The following is a 22,806-nucleotide window of genomic DNA, read 5'->3' on the forward strand; positions in this document are numbered from 1 at the left end:
CATCACTTCACTGTGACTCATACTAGTCAGAAAGGTCTGAGACTACCATTTTACAGGATTCTTAGGTTTGCTCTTTTCCTTGGAGACATGGACAGATTCATACTCTCAGAGCTGGACAGTGGAATTTCAAGCAAGAAACAACGCTGAGGCATTGTGTCAAGGGACTGGCTAGTATGTTAATCTATTTTTTGTCAGGGTCAGCAGGATTTGTATTTCAGTATTTTCCCCTCAGCCTTTGATCCTACCACCGAATATGTAACATTTCTTGAAAGGATTCACCTCTGTGAATTTAACATGTTTTTAGGGTCTCTAAGCTTTTATGGCTGTATATTGTGCCAGACATCTTCAGAGCCCATGTATGACTCAGCAACTATACCTGTCTAGCCAGAGCCAAAGTCTTGATGTCTCTAAAGGCAGTTTAAAAAATAAATATAGCAAGCATTTATTAAATGATAGTTTTAGTAGACTTGGAACTGTTTTCTATAATGGCCAAAATTAATTGAGAGTTTAGGACTTACCAGACATCATGCTACACAATTTAGACTCATTAGTGTTTTGATTCTCTTCTCAGGTGGGTACAATTAGCATTCTTTTTGGACAGATGGAAAAACTGAGAGGGCAAGAGGGCAAGAGTCACCAGCTAATAAGTGGTGGATCCTGGGTTGGGATCTGTGTATCCCTGACCTGAGACCCTGAATATGTAACTACTCATAACCTCCTGGTCAGTACCACGGAAGACTCAGAACGAAGCGGAAGGAACATTGAGAAGGTGTGGAAAATGTGCAATTTAGAGCAGGAGGAAGGGAAAACCATGATGTGGGATCTAAAAACTAGACTAGGAAGGCAAGAGAAATTGGGGGCAAAGGGATAACAGTGCTATCAGGGGCAAACAGGAACCAGAAGCCCACTAAAACTGCCTTCTTGGGAGAGAGACCTGTACTGAGATGATGCTAAGGGATATTCTAGAACACAGGAGTTTAGCCTAAATAGGTTGCTCCCCAGGAAGCGACCAGAAAGTTGCAGTTCTCAAATAGACAAAAGATCACAAATTTAGTGGACTTGGAAGGAAGTAGGATCACAATTTAAAAAAACAGCCAGACTTACTGATGAACAGGTGTTTTCCTATAGCTACTTTGTGTAGGTACATTGTATAAAGATAGAATCTATAATTAGTCAATGTGCCTATATATGTTGATTCAAATAAAACCCTGTATTAAATATTTACTGTTTAAAATATATGGTATTAAAGACTGAAGAAAATCCAATGCAAAACACAGTTGTAAATTTTAAGTGATGTGTGTGTGTGTGTGTGTGTGTGTGTGTGTGTGTGTGTGTGTGTGAGAAAGAGATATAGGAGCAGGGACATTACATGAGAGAAGTATGCAGCTGCTACATCACAAAATATAGTAGTATTAGTGCCATAAAAGAGATGCAAAAAAACCCAACAACAACGACGACGACAACAAAACAAAATGCAGCAAGGTTTCCAAAATTCAGAGGACTGTATTCTGTTGAAGGACTGGGGACTGTGTGTTGGAGGAAGAGGCATCTGAAGAGAGCCCTGAAGGATAAACAAGATTTTGGTATCATGTGTTGTATTCCAGGAACTCAGAAACAGTGGTTTCAGGTAGACCTGCTTTTTGACTCAGGGCTGGCTTTTACTGATGTGAGATTTTGTTTGTTTGTTTGTTTATTCCAAAAGTGAAGAATTGGATAATCTTATCAAAATGAACAAAAGCTTGAATAGGTAAGATTTGAAAAAATCTATTTTTTCCTTTATTATTGAGTTGCATCTTATGGCTTCTTATATCTTTTTAGTATTTGAGTATGAGGACCCACATAAGTTAAAAAATAGCCTACAAGTCTTGAATAAAAAGCTTGCAGGAATTATCATTTCGTCACTGCTATAAATGGTTATTACAATCTAAAGATACTAATATTAAAGTATCTTTGATGTTCACACTCTATTTAGTAAGACAGTTACATAGAAAACCACAGTTCTCTTAATATAAAATATATATATTTTATATTAATATATAAGTATGTGGGCAGAGTTTAGTTTGGTCACTGTTTTCAGGTTTATACTTTACAAAAGCCACTTACAGTCTTAGTTAGACTTACCTCCTTAATTTTGAATCCGTTAGAATTGCACAGTTTAAAGATTATAATAATTGAGGACTGTGTTGGGAGTGTGTGCAGTTTTGGTGATCTCTCTGCTACTCTGCCTAACGTACTAAATGGGTAAGGACTAGAGAGACAGAGAAACAAGTTAAGTTTCAAATGAGCTCATTGCTCGGAGCGTCCAAAGGTGTGGTGTTCATACCCTGTCTGACAACAGTGATCTTACTGTGACTTATTGTCAACAATTCATTTAAATGTGCTGCTTTTTTCAGTTTCTTCATCTATAAAGACAGAGGGTCAACATTGGCTCACATTAAAAACAAAACACTCTGTGAAATCCATACAATGCATCACGGACCTGTTGGCTGTGTGGATCCCCAGTTTGTATTTTCTATCTTATTTTTTCCGAGGTCCACTGCAGTTTAGTGTCTATGAAAATACCTATTTGAAATAAAGCAATTTTAAGAATTATTGCTCATCTTTCCTACCCAGCTTCTACTTCCTATCTATCTATAGAAATATAAATTGGTCTATATTTCTAGAGTTACGTATCTGCTGTTACCACTGATGAGGGTTTTTTTTATTCAATGCATTTAAAGAAATCAAGGTCTGGATGGTCTCTTCAGAGCAAATCCTAAGGCAGAGCAAACAGAGAAAAGGTAAGTGCATCTGTCCCTAACCTGAAAATATGATCTCCCAGATTGCTTGCTTTATACTTTCAGACGGTTGCTGGAAGGGAGTTGTATCCTCTGGCATGGAAATGTACGAGCAGATGGAGTAGTGCTCTCAGAATTGTACATTTAGTTCAGACATAATTGCCCCAAAGGATTTCTGTTCTTCCATTCAATAAGAGTAAATGAGCAATTCATGAAGAATGTTTATTGTATCTAACCTCTCAAGATACCACCCAATTTTATTTCAATATGTAGTCTTTTATTTGAATTTCTTTGTGTTTACAGAGCCAAAAGCCTTGAAAATCTCATTTTTATGAATACTCGAACAGACAAAGACAGCAAAGGGTAAGCTGTGACTCTTACAGGCCCGTTTGATTGAGTCCTAGACTATATGCCATTTCCTAGGTTTGACCTCCTGTTCAGGACAAGGGGCAGGCAGGCTGGTGGGACAGGAGATGGGTGGAAATCTTGGTAACGGGCTCTGCCTCCCACATCTATCGGGATGACCCTGGGCAAGTCACTTAGCCTCTCCAGACCTCTGTTCTCATCCCATTAAATGAAGAGCATGACCCAGATGATCTCCAAGTTCCCTTTCGTATTTAAAAATGAAGCAACTCTAGTTGGCTGTTACAAGTAGTGGACAATAGGCTGGTTTATGAACTAATTATATTTACTCTAAGACATTTTGATGTTGGAAGCTAGTCTCTCTTCACTGAAGTCTTTTTTTTTTTTTTTAAGATTTTATTTATTTATTTGACAGACAGAGATCACAAGTGGGCAGAGAGGCAGACAGAGAGAGAAGAAGGGGGAAGCAGGCTCCCTGCCGAGCACAGAGCCCGATGCAGGGCTCCATGCAGGGCTCGATCCCAGCTTAGATCATGACCTGAGCCGAAGGCAGAGGCTGTAACCCACTGAGCCACCCAGGCACCCCTTCACTGAAGTCTTTATAATGCTCTAAGGTACTTCTCAGTTAGACTCCCAGTTGAGTCACTTCATATGTATGTCTTACATATATTTGTAAATATCTCAGGGTGAAGAGTCATGCCTTTACTTATTCTATGTCATAAAAAGGGTTAGTGAATGATTAATAACTAAACTGATAGCATTTAAGAGGTTGACTTACAGTTCTAGACATACTGAAGTCCTAGAAAGTTGACTTAATGACTGATTTTATTTTTTATGTGGAAAGAAATCAAATTCCTGACAGTATTATTAAAGAAAATCTCAGAAAAGGAACACCTGGGTGGCTCAATTCAGTGTCTGCCCTTGACTCAGGTTGTGATCTCGGGGTTATGCCCTGGATGGGCTCCTTATGCCGTGGAAAGTCTGCTTCTCCCTCTGCTTGTTGATCCTCTTGCTTGTGCTCTCTCTCTCTTTCTCTCTCTGACAAATAAATAAATAAAGTCTTAAAAAAAAAAAAGAAAGAAAGAAAAAGAAAATCCCAGAATTGTAAAGAATGACAAAGTGTAAGGATTTAGAAAATCACTACTGTTTTTCCCCCAGATTGGCTGTTTACCCTGTACTTGGTTAGTCATTAGATTTGCCTTCCTAACATGATAATTATTTCTATTGTCTTGATTATCTTTTAAAGCCATTCATCTGTGCCAGTCTGTGCCCAGAATGGTATTCTAGCTTTCCAAGTCAATCTTGGCAGATGCATTCTCAACTGTCTCTGATATAGAACACTGAAGTCTATGTGATCATATTGTGAAAATAATTGGCAATAATAATTTCACAGATACTGAATCCTTATTAAGAATATATTATTACAATGTCAAAGTGCAAGTATTATTACAGGTAAAAATTTTTCTTCTCATGGAGAACTGATGAAGTGGTAAAACAGTCAGTTCTCTCTGAGTGGTTATATGAGCTTTATAAGAAAAGATGCGATTTCAGATATTTAAAAAATTAAATTGGGAAGGATCCATCAAAATGGTAGAAAACAGAAAAATTAGGATGAGTATCTGAAGCAATTCATTTCTGGACTGGCAAGGAGAAAAGAGATGTGGTTTGTAATGTGTGATAAACGGGCTTTCTGTTGCAGGAATGACTGAACTCACTGACATGGTAGGGTCAGTCTGTAGTCCCTGGTCCTTCTTTTAGCCTTCCCTCTTTGTTTTCTTTTTTATATTGCAAGAAACTAAGATGTCAATAGTCTTACCACCATGAAATCAGAGACAGATGAAAATGACAAAGCTACATCTGGGCAATTGGGTGACTTAGAGGGATTAACTTCGATGTTCCCCAATAGCTTTAAACCATTTGCATGGAAAAGGTTTATTGTCTGTAGTCAGTTTATGTAAAGCACTGGAGCCATCTTAGAGTTATTCCTACCTTCCCAAGGGTACTTCAGAACCTTGAACTTTTTGCTAAAAATGATATGTCTGTCTCCAAAAGGTTGGGACACCTGCTCAGTTGGTTGAGCATCTGCCTTCAGCTTGGGTCATGATCTCAGTGTCCTGGAATAGAGCCCAGACTTGGGCTCCCTGCTCAGCAGGGAGTCTGCTTCTCCCTCTTCCTCTGTGCTCCTCTCTCTCGTGCTCTCACTCTCTCCTCACTCTCTCTCAAATAAGTAAACTAAATCCTTTAAAAAAAAAATCTCCAAAGCATTTAGGTTTAAAATATTGACCATCTGATTTCCACCCCTGATATGAATGATTTTCATGTTTAAAGAAGGCAGTCTATCAACAAATGTATTAAAGTTAGCTTCCCACCAACTGTCCCTGAAAGGACAGAGAAGGCACAGACTGATACCTGAAGGGAACTTTTACTTTTAAAATGGTTTAATGATAAAGAAAATGTGATGTGTATTTATATCCACAGACACATACCCACACAATGGAATATTACTTAGCCATAAAAAGGAATAAGATCTTGCTATTTGTGACAACATGGATGGACCTAGAGGGAGTTATGCTAAGTGAAATGAATCAGACAAAGACAAATACCCTATGATTTCACTTATATATAAAACCTAAAACACACACATACACACACACAAAGAAAAAGCAGAAATAGGCACACAAATACAGAGAACCAACTGATGGTTGCCAGAGGGGAGGATGGTATAGGAATGGACAAAATGTGTGTAGAGAAGTGGAAAATAGGCTTCTAATTATGGAATGAGTAAGTCAGGAGAATAAAAGATACACTGTAGGAAATATAGTCAATGGAATTAAAATTACAATAGTATTATATGATGATAGACAGTAGCTACGCTTGTAGTGAACACTGTATCACATATAGAGTTGTTGAAACACTATGTTGTATACTTGCAACTAATGTGACTATTGTGTGTCAACTCTATTTCAAAGATTTTATTTATTTGACAGAGAGAGAGAACACAAGAAAGGGGAGTGGTGGGCAGAAGGAGAGGGAAAGACAGACTCGCTGCTGAGTGGGGAGTCCAATGTGGGGCTCATTCCAGAACCCTGGGATCATGACCTGAGCCAAAGGCAGATGCTTAACCAGCTGAGCCACCCACGTGCCCCTCAACTCTATTTCAATTAAAAACATTAAATTTACTAGGGCACCTGGTTGTCTCAATTGGTTGACTGTGGGACTCTTGGTTTCAGTTCATGTCATAATCTCAGGTTCATTAGATGGAGCCCCACATTGGATCCCATGGTCAGCAAGGAGTCTGCTTGAGATTCTCCCCTTTTCACTCTTCCCCTCCCCCAACTTGTGCTTGGGCACACTCTCTCACCCCCCCTCAAATAAATAAGTAGTGTTTAAAATAAAACCATTAAATTTACTTTAAAAATAAAAAAAATAAAGAGTTTGCAATAATTTGGCCTCAATCTACAGGTCAGTCTCAATGACCATTAGGTCTTCTGAGGATATGAAGGATAAAATATTAGAGTAATTAAGGACCCTAAGATAGCATAGTCTAATCCCCTTATAGGGGGGAAAATGTGCATGATGTGAAAGAACATGGTCACAAACCATGTTAAAATTAGAACAAGGATTTGAATCCAGTTCTCCTTATACTGATACTGAGCTCTGGTGCTATGATGCCTGGTAATAAAAGTAACCTGAAGATTATAACATAGTATAAGCTGTCAATACAACAACTCAGTTCTAAATAGCAGGAATGTTTATTAAAAATTATTCCATTAAAATGATTGAATCGTAACTGAGTAATGACTGAGACTTTATCATTAGAATAGTTGGCATTTATTCAGCATTTTGCACAGAGAAGCGTCATTTGTATTAAACATTGAGGCTTTATTTGTATTAAACTGAGGCTTTAGGTTCTGCTAACATCTTACTCCTGGGGTGAGAAATCTGCTGTTGCCATAAGAGATTGAATTACTCTCTTTCCTCTCTTTTGTGGCTCTTCTATCCTCCTTGCTCCCATGTTATGAAGAAACCAAGGCCTTGGAAGTCTTATTAAAGTTAATCAAAGGATGGACAAAAATGAAAAAGGGTAAGGTCCTACCTTGCTTTTTTCTAGTTAGTTTTTCACACCTTGTTAGAAATGGGAGTGTAATGCTTTCCTCGATCACAGAAGAACTGTTGCACTCTATAGGCCTATCAGAGAGTAAGCAAAGGAGTATGATGTATGCTGTTTCTATAGGACCACATGTTTGAGTTACATTGAAGAGAGTGTAGGAAATCTGCTCCATAATCTCTTATTCTGTATTTTCTTAAACAATGTAAACATGACCCAAGTCCCATATTTAATAAAGAAATATAAAGGACAAAATTGCAAACTGAGAGGTGCACTGGGAAGTTCTCAACTGATTTAAACCAAGTACTGCTGGGGAAATTAACAGCTCCAAGTTTTTCTGGCCATTTGGCCTGGAAACATATGATATCCTTTCCAGGACATTCTTGTTTATACAGATTTCAGAGACAACTGAATGTAACCTAAGTAACACAAGGTTTTCGTGTTTTTGTTTCTGTTTTTTCCCAAAGAAGCCAAGATCTCGAAACGATTATCAAAGTGAATGCCAGGACAGATAAAACTAGGAGAGGGTGAGAACTGTTTTGATGTTTCTGGATCTTGGTTGTATTCTCCCAGATTTCAATGTGTGATCTTTTTAGTGACATTGAGAGGGTCACATCTTTGAGTTTCCTTTCTGTCTTCTGTGTCTGATCCCTACCACCCTGATTTTCACTTTGGAGGCTCTACAATGAATTCTATCTAAATTTACCTTTGGCTGATATAATTACCAGAGATTAATTTAACTATGTTATTGATAGGCAATTTTTATAATAAAATTAATATAATTCCCATATAATGATTTTCTCCAAAAGCTTTCAATTAATCAATAATATAGAATATCTATATTTAGATATAATACTGTGAGAATACTTAGAAAGTGAACTAAACTTTTTTTTTAAGAGGTAAAGACCTTGATGATCTTATCTAAGCAAAGCCCAAAGGAAGTGAAAATGCCACTGGGTTAAGAATTATTAGTGTCAAAAAAAAAAAAAGAATTATTAGTGTCTTTAAGTCTGATCTCTGTAGGTAACAATCAATAAGATAAAATGATTCAGCATTTTAACTTCATAACCATATTTTATTAACATGGAGATAGACAATAATAGTGGGCCACATGACCTTCCCTTCTTGTTTCTAATAAAATCGCTTTTTTTTTTTTTGAAGAACTGTCCTAGCGTTTGATAGTAAGTTGCCTTTTATCCTAGATTTTAGACTTGGATTTGTTTTACGCATGAGTTACTGAAATGAGTTTCTTTGTATCTAAAGAATGCATGGTCTTGATTACATTTTCAAGGTGGATCTCTAAATTAGCAAAGATAGCCAAAAGCGAGGCTTGACTAAAACTCTTATAAGTCGGCTTCTCTAAGGATGATGGTCTCAGAAGGCAGCCCAAGAGAAAGGCTGGGCAGGTATACCCTCTGGGAGGAAAGAAATGCCACCATTTTTTCTCCTCTTCACGGCTCTGTCAACACGATAGCAGCAAGAAGTCACAATACTTCTGCCAACCCCTACAGTATTCTTTTTTCTAGGTTCAGATGATCTCCTTTTGAGATTATTCAGTGCATTTTAATGAGGGTGACATGTGTCTTCCCAAAAATGAGTCAATTTTCTTACTATGCAAGGTGTTTTTTTTCTTGCTCTTTGTAATTTGTCACACTTGATTATATTTTTAAAAAGCGTGGGTTAGGGAAATTGTTGACTTTATATGAAAACATATATTCTTATTTAAAAAATATTATTATCATTATTACTTTTATTGACATTGTTCTTATTATTTAAAAATGGAATAGGCGATTATATCTGATATCTTGAGTAGAAATTTATATTCTGCCTGAATCCAGTACAGAACTTTGACTTACATTACTTCTCCAATCATCATCCACTTGATTCATGTTTTAATTAATAGCATTCATTAAAACTCATTTCTTTATTCAAAGGAAACAAGACCTTGATGGATTTATTAAAGTGAATCCTGAAGCAAATAAAAATATCAAGAGGTAAGACATTTAAAGCTTTCTCCCTTCCCTTTGGCATTCATAAGCACATTGGAACCCTGAGTGTTTGTATTCAGGAGAGTAAATTGAAATTCAAACCAAGTTCTCTTTCCCCCCAAACATATCATATTAAGCAGTTTTATACAAATGATGCTTAGAAGTGATCTTTTGCATTTTTATTTTTTGAGTGACGTTTACTATCAGGTAGACTTTGAGAAATTAAATGGGAATTTCAGTTTCTCTACTGAGTTAAATGATTTCTTGTGTGTGTGTGTGTAAGTAGTGTGTGTTTGTACAAATGTATTTCTGTATATATAAATAGTGTGTATGTATAAGGGTTTGGGTATAAGAGTATATACATGTTCTGATCAGGGTTTTCCAGAGAAACAGAAACAATAGGATATGTATATACATAGGGAGAAAAAGAGATTTATTCTAAGGAATTGGCTCATGATCTTATAGAAACTGAGAAGTCCCAAGATTTGTAGTTGGCAAGCTGGACATCTAGGAGAGCCAGTAATAAAGTTTCTATTCAAATCCAAATGCCTAAGGATTGGGAGATATAGTTTAAGATGGAGATGTCTTAAATCAAGCAGTCAGTCAGGCAAACTCCCTTCTGACTTAGTCTTTTTGCTCTATCCTATCCTCAACTGATTGGTTGTGGCCCACTATGTTCGGGAGGACCATCTGCTTTACTCTATACATTTAAATGTTAATCTCACCCCAAACACCCTCCCAGACATACCCAGAATAATGTTTGACCAAATGTAGACACTCCGTAGCCCAGTCAAGTTAACATATGAAATTACCATCAAAATGTATATATATGTGTGTATATATATACCGTGGATATGGATGTATAACAGTATAAATATATATGTGTATGTATGTGGATGTGTAAGTAGTGTGTGTGGGTATATGTGGATGTGTTCATGTGTGAATGGTGTGTGCATGTCTAGTATATTTGTGTGTAGCATATGTATGCCTACATGGTATATATTTAAAGATGAAGAACTTAACAGAGTGTACTTCATTAAAAGAGTTCTGCTACCCATGAACTGTCAAGTAAATCTGGAAAGCTTATGTCCTCCTGCTTTTTATTTTTTAAAAAGCAGATGGAATATATTTAAAACTGAGCTTGTTGGTACGTTGCTGAAAACAGTACACCAAATAATTCCATGTGGTTTCCTTTGAACTTCTTTCCATTCAGTTAACTCCATACATGATATTATTAGTTGATTCTAAAATGTGTCGCTTGTGCCTGCAGGCCCAGTCAGGAGAGCAGGGGCCCAGCTAGCTGACAAGCTGGCGTACACACTGCCAGGCTGTCCTGTTCTAGCAGCATGACATGGTCGAAGGCCCAGCAATCCAGCAAGTTAGACACTCTTATATGCCCCCATAGACTGAGAAGAAAGCATTGATTTCCTTGGCTACCTAGGTGGTCTGGGATGGTAACTGGAGCAGAGAGTCTAAATTCTGGGTTCATATTTTGGCTTGGTCACTTGCTAGCTGTGTCCTCATGCTTCAGTTGACTCATCCACAAAATAGAGATCATCACACTGTCATGCCTAGCACAGAATAACTATAAGTAATTGTTAGCAACAATGAAGATTTAGATGAATTATGTTCTGTTAATGATTTAGATACTGTTCAAATATTTAAATTACTTTGATTCTCCAAGAAAAATCCTTGTATTCTTCATTTTTATTTATGAGTAGTTTAAATCATCTCATTGTTTTTCATACATTGGGGTCTATGTGTGCCCCTGTGTATACATGAAAATAAATGTTTTGCGTGTGTGTACTTGTGTTTGCGTGAGTGTGTGTATATGTATAGGCGTGCCTTTGTGTGTGTCAGTGCACATTCATATGGGCGTGTGCATGTCTTCTCAAATGTCCTGTATGTGGTTGCATGAAAGTGCTCACATGCTTGCATGTACATGGATACACATATATCTCTATGCTTTTGTGTGTATATGAGTTTATATGTACGTGGGTGTCTATGTGCTTTATGTGTGTGCATCCATGTCCATGTGTTTCAGAGTATGCAGTGTGCGTGTGTGCATGTGTGTGTGTGTGCGTGTGCGTGCGTGTGTGTGTGTGTGTGTGTGTGTGCATGCACCTTGTGAGAACTTTCAGGGACACTGGTTGTCTTTTTCTTTCACTACAGGTAATTAAGTCCTGTCGATCTTTTAAAACAAAACTAAATCACGCTCCCTCTCTTATTAAAAAATTACAGGGCTTTTCCATTTCAGATAGAATACAATTCTAACCCTCAGTAATGGTTGCGTACTTGTTCCATACAGTATGGCCAAATTAATCTTTTTTTCTATTCCTGATTTCATTCCTGCTTTATGAGTTCTTTATATGCTTTTTGCACTTTGGGACTACTTTACGCCCAACTTGTCATTTCTGACCATTGACTATAATTGTCACCACCCCTTCCTCCAATCCCAGCACCACAGGCACCAGACACTCTTTCTTTTCTTCAGAGTATATATTGTTATCTGGAATTGTGACATTTGTTTGTATGTTTGATTGTATGCTTCCTGCCTCTAACCAAGTTAGAATCGAAGCCTCATGAAGGCTAAGCCTAAGTCCATATTATTCATAGGTTTCCATAACTATTTGTGGTTTGAAAGAATGATCGAATATAAAGATATATGCATTATGAGGCATTGATTCAAAGTTTAGCTCAAAATATTATTTTAAATGACTACATTAATCAGCACACTCTGCTTTATTGATTTTATTTACTTTGAGATTTAAATAATCTTCCACTTATATGTGCTTTATTTAATATGTGTAAAGAGATCAGTTCTTGACAATATAATCAAAGCAAACGCCAGAATCAACACAAACATTACAAGGGAGGGGTTACAATGCTTATGGTGTGCTCTTACTTTTTCTTAAGTATTCAAATCTGGAAATAGAATTCTGGGAATTTTTTTTCTCAGACTCTGGCATTCAAATCTCATGTACTTCATGTAGGCAAAAATTAACAAGAGGTAAAAAACATCAACAAGGGGTAGTCTGGGACAGAATAGTTGCTTCTGTTGGATTAATTGTTTCATTTTGCATAGAAAATGTCTGCATTTTTTTCTCTTGCTGCTTTTAGCCTGGGTATATACAGTCTTGGATATCTGAATACAAGTCAAAACTTGGGTCAACATCTGATTGCATTCAAATATCCCTATCTTTGATGTTGTATAGATGCAACCTCAGAGACTTTGTGATACAATCTTAGCAGGACCATAGGGCATGGAAAAACAGGGATTACCTTCTGTGGAAGTTCTTTACCCATGTGGCATCCTCTGTAGATCGGAGGGGCATTGGCTTGTGCTATGTATAAGGAAAACACATAGAAACAATAAGAAAAGTAAACTTCTATTAAGATCATAAACAGAAATATTAAAAGATAACAACAAAATACTGACTACATGGAGTTTTTATTATAGTAAACATAGCTTATATTTCAGAGATCTATAGATTTTAATCTTCCTACTATTTGTTGCCAACAGAACTAGTCAAAATTTGTAGTTTGAACACATAGTTGTAAGCACCACATGCAGATACCAGGTTGAATAACATGGACCTCAACAAATTGGTATATTACTCTTAATCCAGTGTTATGAATAGAAAACCTGATAATGAATGTCAATTTTACAAAATATAGATTCTCCAAAGTTGATTCTAAATTACCACAGCATGTTGGAGGTTGATAGTAAGAGGATGTACTTTCTGGAATGTTCCATGAGATGCATATATAGACTATTACAAGATGTTCAGTGCATCTAGCGAAGGTTAAGAGCATAGCATTAAATGAATCATATTCGAGACAGAGTCCAAGTACAGTGTTTGTGACTGGCCTAAAGCCTCTAAGATTAAAATATTGTCTCATTGAGTCTTAGAGATGTACAAATCCCTACGTTCTTCTACATAGTTACTTTTAACAATTTTCCATTCTTTGGCATGATCTCAGTGTTTATCCTGTTTCTGAGTTTTAATAAATGGCTTTATTCATTTGGTGTTAATCTCTCATTAACCTCATCATTTTTCTTCAATGTTTTAAAGGGGCCAGAGCCTTGACAATCTCATCAAAGTGACTCCTGAAGTAAACAGCAGTAACACAGGGTGAAGATTACATACTATCTTTCTTCCATCCCCGCCTGCATCAATTTGTGCCACTCATCAGAGAAGCTGTGTGGAAAAAAATCTTTGGGTTGGAATCAAAAAGTCTGAAATCCATTACTTCCCAGTGGGATGCCTTTGAGCAAGTCCCTTGAACACCCTGAGCTGAGGCTTCTTCAGTTATAAAATGAGGATCATTTATAACTATCTGGTCTACCTCTATCACTTGGTTGTTGTAAGGATCAAGCAAAATGATGGATATAAAATTTCTTTAAAGCAAGAAAGCACTGTAAATGGAAATGATTAACAAAATCTAGTATAGTAACAGCTACAGTGTTAGATGGAATACTTGTGAGGGGCAGGTGAAAGTTTTTGGCAAATCAATACATAGTTGCTGATTGATTTTTTAAAAACTCAGTACTGCCTGAATGTTATGGTTTCATTTTGAGGGTAAATAGGAATTGAGCCATATATTGATGATTTGTATGGACATCAAAATTTGTATCTTTCAAATTAAGAACAAAGACTGGTATTGATTTTTCTCAAAACCTAATAGTAAAATTAATCTTGAGCACATATATCTTCTAAATAAATACTTAACTGATTTAGTTCCATTTTTACTTACCATTTTTGCTTTTTGTTTTTAAGTTCCAAAAATCTTGATAACCCCATCAAGGTGGTTCCAAGAACAGGAAAAAGTATGCAAGGGTAAGATTTAATATGCCTCTGATTTTTTTGTTTCACTCATATTAATGCTTAAAAACACAACTATATTAATGATTGTAGCAGACTGACACTGAACTCAATTAATAGTTCAAGAAAAGTCATGCTGACCTTCATGACCTCATATCTGAAATTTTGGCCAACTAATTCTTAATAAAATGGAGACAATCTTTGATTACTTAGATGAACAGTTGATTTCCAAGAATGGACAAGACACTTGTGTTCTTTGATTTGTTTATTCTTCTTACACAGAGGCTGGCACAGAAGTGGGATGGGAGATGGTAGACCATAGCTGTGGGTCTAGGTCTTGGCTCTGCCCCCACTAACTGTGCAAAATGAGACTGGCCACTTCCCTTGTTTCAGTTTCCTTGTCCTCACAGTAAGGAAACTGGACCAGGTGCTGTGTAGTCACTTCAATGCTAACACAATTACTCAGTGCCAGTGGTATCATGGACAGAGCCAAGCGCTCTTGAGTTAGATTACTTTGTTTTCACTTAATCTTCTGTGTCTCAGTTTTTCCCTTTGAGAAAATAGGGTCATAATACTTCCTATATTGAATGATTGATGTGATATCTTGTTTATTACAACCTCCCAAAATACCCTAAATGCAAAATATGATTTGGAAAACAAAAAGCTTAAGAGCAATTTAAATTTGAGGTTGTCTTGAAAGAAACAAGAATAAATGTGAGGATTCACTTATATATATATCATATAAATCACTTGACCACTGCCTGACACATCATGAATTTTCTAAAGCCATTGGTTATTGTTTATTATTTCTATGCAGCAGTAATTAGGTCCAAATATATATATATATGTATATATATATATACATATATATATATTCATAGCACTGGAAATCTCCAATCCTTTGAGATGATCTCTGTATTCATAACTATTATATAACAAAATATTTTTATAACAAAAAATGTTTCTTGGTTTTAATATTTGCAACCACATGATGGAAATCGACCACTGACCTAATCATTTCTTCCACATTTTAAAGGGGCCAAAGTCTTGACAGCCTTATCAGAGTGTCTCCTGAAACAAACAGAATTAACCAAAGGTGAGGTTCATGGAATTCCTCTATTTTTTTTTTCTATTTAACCTTAAAAAAATGTGACTTGAAGAGATTATGCTCAGTGAAATAAGTCAAGCAGAGAGAGTCAATTATCATATGGTTTCACTTATTTGTGGAGCATACCAATAGCTTGGAGGACAAGGGGAGTTAGAGAGGAGAAGGGAGTTGGGGGAAATTGGAAGGGGAGGTGAATCATGAGAGACTATGGACTCTGAAAAACAGTCTGAGGAGTTTGAAGTGGCGGGGGGGTGGGAGGTTGGGTTACCAGGTGGTGGGTATAATAGAGGGCATGGATTGCATGGAGCACTGGGTGTGGTGAAAAAATAATGAATACTGCTATGCTGAAAATAAATAAATTAATTTTAAAAAATGTAATTTACTGTTCTACCATTGAGGCAACCAGTGATGGGACCCAGAATCAACAGCTTTGTGTCATAAACCTAGTGTTCATGTCCTTGCTCAGGCCTCCCAGACTGTGGGCTTCAATGGAGGATAAAGAATTTCTTAAAATATCTCTTATCAGTATGGGTTTGTGTTCCATGCTTGGGATTTCAACATCATTCTATTTCAGCATAATAGTTCAACATAATAATTTACATGAAAGGATATGTGCATGATAAAATTGCTTACAAGTTAATTCTAAAGATTCCTTAAGTGATACAAACCTTTCTGGCCTTTTTACTCTTCAGGATGTATGACATAGTGTCCAATAATAATGCAAATCCAATTAGGCAACTTGTTTAGGCCTTTGGGGTTAGCGTTGGTATGAAAGCCTATTGTGATAATAGGAAAGTCTCTTTAAAGGTATGATTGCCTGTTTGGGTGCTTAGAATAAAAGTAATTTATGTAATCCAAAAGTCTTCTTGTTCTGATTTAGCCTTGCATGAAGTGCAATTCTGAAGTGATTTAATTATTATCCTAGAGTAGCCTCAGTGTTACACATTCGCATCATATATATTACCTGCACACTTCGGAATTGGGAAATAACTATTTTTTAGAAGTCCCAAGTTTTGTTGTTTTGTTTGCTTGTTTGCTCGTTTTTGTTATTTTTTAAAAATATTTTATTTATTTATTTGACAGAGAGATCACAAGTAGACAGAGAGGCAGGCGGGGGCAGCAGGAGCCCGATATGGGGCTCGATCCCAGAACACTGAGATCATGACCTGAGCTGAAGGCAGAGGCTTAACCCACTGAGCCACCCAGGCACCCCTGTTTTTGTTATTTTTTAGAGAGGGAAGCAAGGAGTACATGTAAATGATAAACAATTTTGTATTTTTCTCTTGTTTGTTACAACCTCCCAAAATATCCTAAATGCAAAATATGATATGGAAAATAAGAAGCTTAAGAGCAATTTAAATTTGGGGTTGTCTTGAAAGAAACAAGAATAAAACTAAATTAAATTTTCATATATACATAATGGTATAAGATATGAATTCATAGCCACCCGCTTTTACATAGGGCTAAAGGGAATTCAAGTAATGAAGAAGGTGTTTTTTTTTTTTAAAGATTTTATTTATTTATTTGTCAGAGAGAGAGATTGAGCACAAGCAGGGGGAGCGGCAGGCAGTGGGAGAAGCAGACTCCCCACTTGGCAAGGAGCCCAATGCAGGATTCAATGCCAGGACTGTGGGATCAAGATCTAAGCCGAAGGCAGATGCTTAACCAACTGAGCCACCGAGACACCCCTGATGAAGTTTTAAGTTAGCAATAATTTCTCTTAATGTAATATTAAAGTTGAAAAGAATGTATAGATAATTATTGATTTTGAATTATTTTACCAGCTGTTACAACTTGACATCATTTTTTTAGGATCCAAACATGTTGCCTCAGCAAACACAAGGTAGATATATCAAGATTATTGAAGACTCCTGAGCAAGTCTCCAATTTCTGCCAAAAAAATAAGATCAATCATTTGGCAAAGGGCATTCTGAAAGGGGACATAAAAAAAATAAGAACAGATTGATTTGTTGATGTGTAGTGATGCTGGATGGACTCTTCTTTTTTCATTGTTTCAATTTATTTCATTACAATATTAAAGTGAATGCTGTATAATCCCTACTTAAGAAGTCCACTTTGACACAATCATAGCATTACTGTAAATTTATAGTTAATAAATCATTCGTTCATAAAACTAGATAAACCAAAGAATATTGACTTTCTCTTCTCCACAAACCCAAGGATTAGTTTTTAAATGACTCAAGAAAATTGGTGACATAGCATTCTTATATTTGACCATGATATTTTCGCATGACATTGACTGTAGTTCTGTCTTCTTGAGGAGGTAAAACTCGTTGTATCTGGGGTCAAAGGTCAATAAAGCATGCCAGAGTAACTCCAAGGTACCTCTCTCAGGATTACTATGATGACGGTGCAAAACATGGTGCAGATATAAGGAATTACTGTGAGCATAGAGGGAACATGATAGTGGAAAGGAGTGTGAGGGTTGGGGGTCGAGTTGCTATGTTTCCAAACCTGGTTCATTATCTCTTACTTCTTCCTACTTGCCCCCAAAGAGCCTTAAATTCCATGAAGTTCAATTTCTTATTTGTAAGGGGAGGATGGTGATATCTACCTCAGTAGGTTTTTTGAGGTTTTTTAAAAACTTCGTAAAGTAGAAACTTGGCAAGCATTACTTTTTATCTAGGATCCCATTGTATAATCCACATGTATCAAAAGAAAAAATGTCAGTCATAAAATTTGCAGATTTCTAGCTGAATTTGAACTTTTATTTTGTTTTAGCAGGAAAGAAGGTCTTGATGAACTTATCAATGTAAGCCCCAAAGCTGTCAAAAACATGGCTGGGTAAGAGAAAGATGTTATTTGTTTGTTTGTTTTGGCTTTTTTTTCCTCTTTAAGTACAGTACGAACGTAAGTGGTTTATAGTTATTCTGTGCACAAACTGCATATAGGTATTAAAAAGCCATCACAGTTTTTATATGTTCCTGGAAATAAATATCTATTTGTTACTAGCAAGAAAGAGCGATAGCTGGAGAAAATAATGTGGTAGTGACTTCCCTTGTCTCTGGAACTGATGAAAATATATTAATAATAGTTCATGTTTATAAAGACCTAGAACATTTTATGAGATTCATTATCAGCAATACCATGCACTTCATTTTTAGGGAGTGTTCTCTGGTAGTCAGCAGAAATTTTATGAGCCGTATTGTTCCTTAGATCATTTGATGCTTCCAGCCAAGTTATGGGCCTAAATTTGTTATTTCTTTAGGTGGTGTCTATAAGATGATAAAACTCATATTTTCTCTGGGTACATGAGGATTTTTAATACAGTTTCACACTAAAGGAGTATATAGATAATATACACATTATATAAGATTATATATTATATATGTCATATATAATATATATACATATATACACATGCCACTTAAGAATGTTCTCATGATTTCCCTTATTGAGTTTAGCTGGTACATATAAAATTGCAAAATTTTAGAGATGAAGAAAGGAAGCTGAGAGAACTCCCAGCCCTGTTAGTTTGAATAGTTTTGAAAACTGCTGTTCCAGTCAAATTGATTCCATTTCCAGAAGAGGAAGCAGACTCACGAAGGCTAAGTGATATGACCAGGATCACAGAGAAAACTGATGGAAGACTGGTAGTAGTTCTGTGATATGCTAGGCAGAGAATAATTACTGAGCACCTACTGGGTTTGAAGCTTACAACTAGGTATCATTAGTTGCACATTAGGTATAATTATAGGCCATGGACGCCAAAAAGAGAATTCAGTAGACATATTCAATCTTATTAACAGCAGGCAATTATCAAAGATTAAAGCTAATTATGTACTGGGGGCACAGAGATGTTACTCCAAGAGAATAATAGGGTGTCAATTTAATATATTACATTTTGGAACACTCATATTCTGCTTGCTGAATATAGAATGCATTGTCAGGACATTGCATTTAAAAAGAAAAGGTGACATTAACTAGCTAGTATAGTAAACATGACAGGCAGTCAGCTTCATATTCATAGATTCCTAGGAGTAGATGTTAGGGATGGGTGGATTCTTACAAATGGTCTGATCTCCTTATTTTAACAGATGAGAATAGTGAGGCCAGGAACAAAAATCTCATAGTCTCCTATGAGTTCTTCTCACTCCCAGACCAACTCCTGGTCTCGAAATCACAGACACAAACTTTGATCTTAAAATAAATCAAAGTTAATTAAGAACCTATGGAAATAGAGACTTATAAAGCTAGGATTGTTGCTCTTGCCATGGGATAGCCCAGAGATGTCCTTTACTTCTCTTCAGAGTCTCTTGAAATACGGCTTCATACATGACAATGGCACAAATGTGCAAATGCCTGCAAACTTTACAACTCTTCAACTACGTGGAGGTAATAATGGCTAAATATTTGGATATATCTCTTTACTACATCCTTGAAGCAAAACAAATGAAAGCAGTCACTTGAGTAGGAAGAACGTTACATTTCCTGGATAAACTTTAGATATAAGATTCCTTTGTATGCAGGGATCCAGGGCCTTAAAAAAAAAAATAAGGTCTATACATTTGTTATTTTTAGTTCATTGAGATAAACCACATGATGCTATCAATCAAGGCAATTCAGAACTGACACCAAGATCTTTATTTTGTTAAAAACGCCGTGCTGTCTTTTTAGGAGTAGTGATGAAACATAGCATCTATTTCTATATTTTCTAAGCTAGGATTTCTCAAACTATAGGTCAAAACCCATTAAAGCGTCTTGCAATTAATATAGTAAGTGGCAATCAGCTTTTTTTTAGTTAAATTAATTAAATAGAGGGGAAAATATGAGTGTTCCTATGTAGTAAAGGTGTTATTTAATGAAATTCGTGTTTGCTTCTGTATGTCTGTCTGTCTGAAAAGAGAGTATTGGGCTGTGATGCAAAATGTATTTCTTAATGGGTTTTATGAAACAGTAATTTGAATATCACTGTCCAGGCTGTTAGATAAATCAGATTTTCTGTGCTCATCAGAACAGTGAAAATGGAAGTTCTCATGGTTGTGTGTGCAGCTTATTCTAATTTTGCTGGTACATGAATATTACATGCAGTTATACTAAGAGATATTGTGATTAATTTATATGTTAAAAGACTGTGACCTTTGAATACTTTTTCTTCTAATATATGAAATTAACCTCACTTTATTTTATTTTAATTCCAGTGTAGTTAACATACAATGTTACTTTAGTTAGAGGTATACAATAACCTCCCTTCAGACGAGATCGGGCGCGTTCAGGGTGGTATGGCCGTAGACCAATAACCTCCCTTCAGAGGTTATTGTCTTTTAGGCACCGTTGAGCTTTATAAGATTTGCAGTCAGCTCATGCAAGGAAACTGTATTTTGGATAGCTGTCATATGTTATCATTCCTTTAATAGTATTTGTAGACACCAACTGATTATCTTTAATTGCAAATACTATTATTGGAGATAATTCAAAATAGTAAATATTCAATTAGCAGCTTTCTGTCTACCATGAAAATCTGAAAAGAAACTGAGTGAAGCCAGGAGCTGGGAAGCACATTCTATGGAAACGTTAGGGTTGAGGGAGGGAAATGCAGAACTTTCCTTAGAATTTTTTGGTGATGAAGCTCTAAATGCCTTCCCGTCAGTTCTTAACTTTGTTCCAATCTTTTTGATGGGTAAAATGTCTCTTATTTTTCTATAAGGAAAAAGGGCTGCTGAGGGGGTGGGAAAGGGGAGACAGGCAGTTTGTTGTCCAAGAGGGTACGGAAAAGCCAGTGTTCTCAGTCCTGCAATTTCTTGCCAAAACAGGCTATCTTATTTCCCGGAATAAATATTAAAAAGGGGTTTAAGAGAACACTTTGAAAAATCATCACTTAAAACAAGGTATTATACTGAGGCAGTGAATGGCAGCAAACTTTGTAGGAAGAAATAGTGTTCATGACTGAGAAAAGGAACTGGTAGGGCTTACAGTAGGAAGTGGACAGTCTTCAGAGTCTGTAAGTCATTTGACCATGAGCAGCTGCATTTAATTCAGTTTTTTAGTTACTGTAAAGGAAAAAAAGTCACCAATTTAATGGATTGCTGGGATTCTCCATGCCAAGCCTTAGGCTAAGTATAATCCCAATTTTAGAATTTATTAAAAAAATATCTTTAGTTGGTGAATAGGATCTTAAAAATTACAAAGAAAAGGACATGAAAATCAGCATGTATCTTCAGAATGCTAAAACACTGCAGAGTGCTAAGTTGTTAATCACCAGATGTTTGCTGTGAATGCCTGCCAACGTGCCCCTGTGGATGTGCTCTGGCTATGAAGTATGTAAATTCAGAGCAGCTTCTCTTCTAATCCAGCATAATTTGTCCCCCTAGATTAGCTAGAAAACTTATTTCAAGGCTGTTCTATGCCAAACCAGTATGTATCATACTACACGATAAGATAGCTAATCTTTTCTTCTAATTCCAGCCAACTTGAACATGCATTTTCTCTAACACAAACTTCTTTAAATTTTTTTCTACTTAAAGAAATCAAGATCTTGATAAACTCATCAGAGTGAATCCTGAAATTCTCACCAACAACCGGAGGTAACAGATCTATATTCATTTTTGTGCTTTGGTCAGGAAGAATGTTTTGTTTTATTGTTATTTCAAGCAGATTTGTAACCCGACTGCTCCTGCCAAAAGAACTTTATCATTAACCTGCTCGCCTTTTATTTTTCTATTTAAAGAAACCAGGATCTGGATAACCTCATCAAAGTGAATCCTGCAGTGGCCAGAAGTCGTCAGAGGTAATCAGATAAAAGCAGTCATTTCATGTTTTCATCTGTCTGTTGCCCCTGGATGGAGTGGATTTATAATGTTGCTTTATTGATCTTGCCCAACCAAAAACCTATCCCTAATCTGAACTTTTTTTTTTTTTTTTTTCTCTTTCAAACAGTGAAGGCTTGGACAATCTCATTAAAGTGAAATCTTCAGCTCTCAGAAACCCTGAGCGGTAAATGACTTTGCCTAAGTATCTTGATAGGTCTCAACATTCTGGTTAGGAATTTTGTTTCCTTCTCTCCCAAAAAAGAGAGTTTTTCTTTTCTCTTTCTTTAGTGTTCAAGTGAAGACACAATTGTGACTCATGTTTCTCCTGTCAGCAAGGAAACATGTTGCATTCTTCTGGAATCAACAATCAAACCACTCTTGACTCAGTTTTAACTTTTTATTTGCAGTAAGACAACTTAGTGTTCCCTGTCTGTAGCAAATGGAGTGTTAAATCAGGAGAAAAAGTATTTTGAGGAATTGAACCAAACTGGTGGCTCATAAGGATGACTGTAGAGCATCAGAAAGGATATTTAGGGTCCTCAAAATCACAGGCTCAACAGTCTGTGTGGGCTCACAAAATATTACAGCAGATTTTGTCTGTGAACTTCCAGTTTGAGTTCTACAAATATCTTACAATTTACTATCTTTACGTGACATCTTTCACCTAAAGTCCTTTATTAATAAACAATAAGATAATATACGCTAATAAGATAATATTAGCTAATGCCCCAGAGTACATTATATTAGAAATTCAAATTCAAATTGTTCACAATGTTATCATGATAAACACAGAGCTGAGAACTATAGTCTCAATATTCTAGGCTCAGAAAGCAAGTTAATCTAGGGAAAAGTGCTGCAGACCACTG

The 22,806-nt window shown here is 36.2% G+C and overlaps 1 protein-coding gene across 29 annotated transcripts in view; it reads left to right on the top strand.

The window, feature by feature from the left end:
• SCEL (sciellin) overlaps positions 1–22,806 on the top strand; it is a 329,124-nt gene that overhangs the window by 281,169 nt on the left and 25,149 nt on the right. For 12 of the 29 annotated variants that reach the window (XM_082701429.1, XM_082701418.1, XM_082701430.1 and 9 more), the window contains 13 exons: positions 1,703–1,747; positions 2,721–2,780; positions 3,081–3,140; positions 7,165–7,224; positions 7,716–7,775; positions 9,183–9,242; positions 13,313–13,372; positions 14,018–14,077; positions 15,099–15,158; positions 17,913–17,975; positions 21,656–21,715; positions 21,859–21,918; positions 22,068–22,124. In XM_082701429.1, coding sequence (XP_082557555.1) covers positions 1,703–1,747; positions 2,721–2,780; positions 3,081–3,140; positions 7,165–7,224; positions 7,716–7,775; positions 9,183–9,242; positions 13,313–13,372; positions 14,018–14,077; positions 15,099–15,158; positions 17,913–17,975; positions 21,656–21,715; positions 21,859–21,918; positions 22,068–22,124 — 765 coding nt within the window. The remainder of the gene's footprint in view (positions 1–1,702; positions 1,748–2,720; positions 2,781–3,080; positions 3,141–7,164; positions 7,225–7,715; positions 7,776–9,182; positions 9,243–13,312; positions 13,373–14,017; positions 14,078–15,098; positions 15,159–17,912; positions 17,976–21,655; positions 21,716–21,858; positions 21,919–22,067; positions 22,125–22,806) is intronic. The other 17 variants (XM_082701412.1, XM_082701414.1, XM_082701411.1 and 14 more) reach the window with 7 other exon arrangements.

The sequence above is a fragment of the Mustela nivalis genome (genome assembly GCF_964662115.1).
Source record: "Mustela nivalis genome assembly, chromosome: 15".
NCBI classification, from domain to species: Eukaryota; Metazoa; Chordata; class Mammalia; order Carnivora; family Mustelidae; genus Mustela; species Mustela nivalis.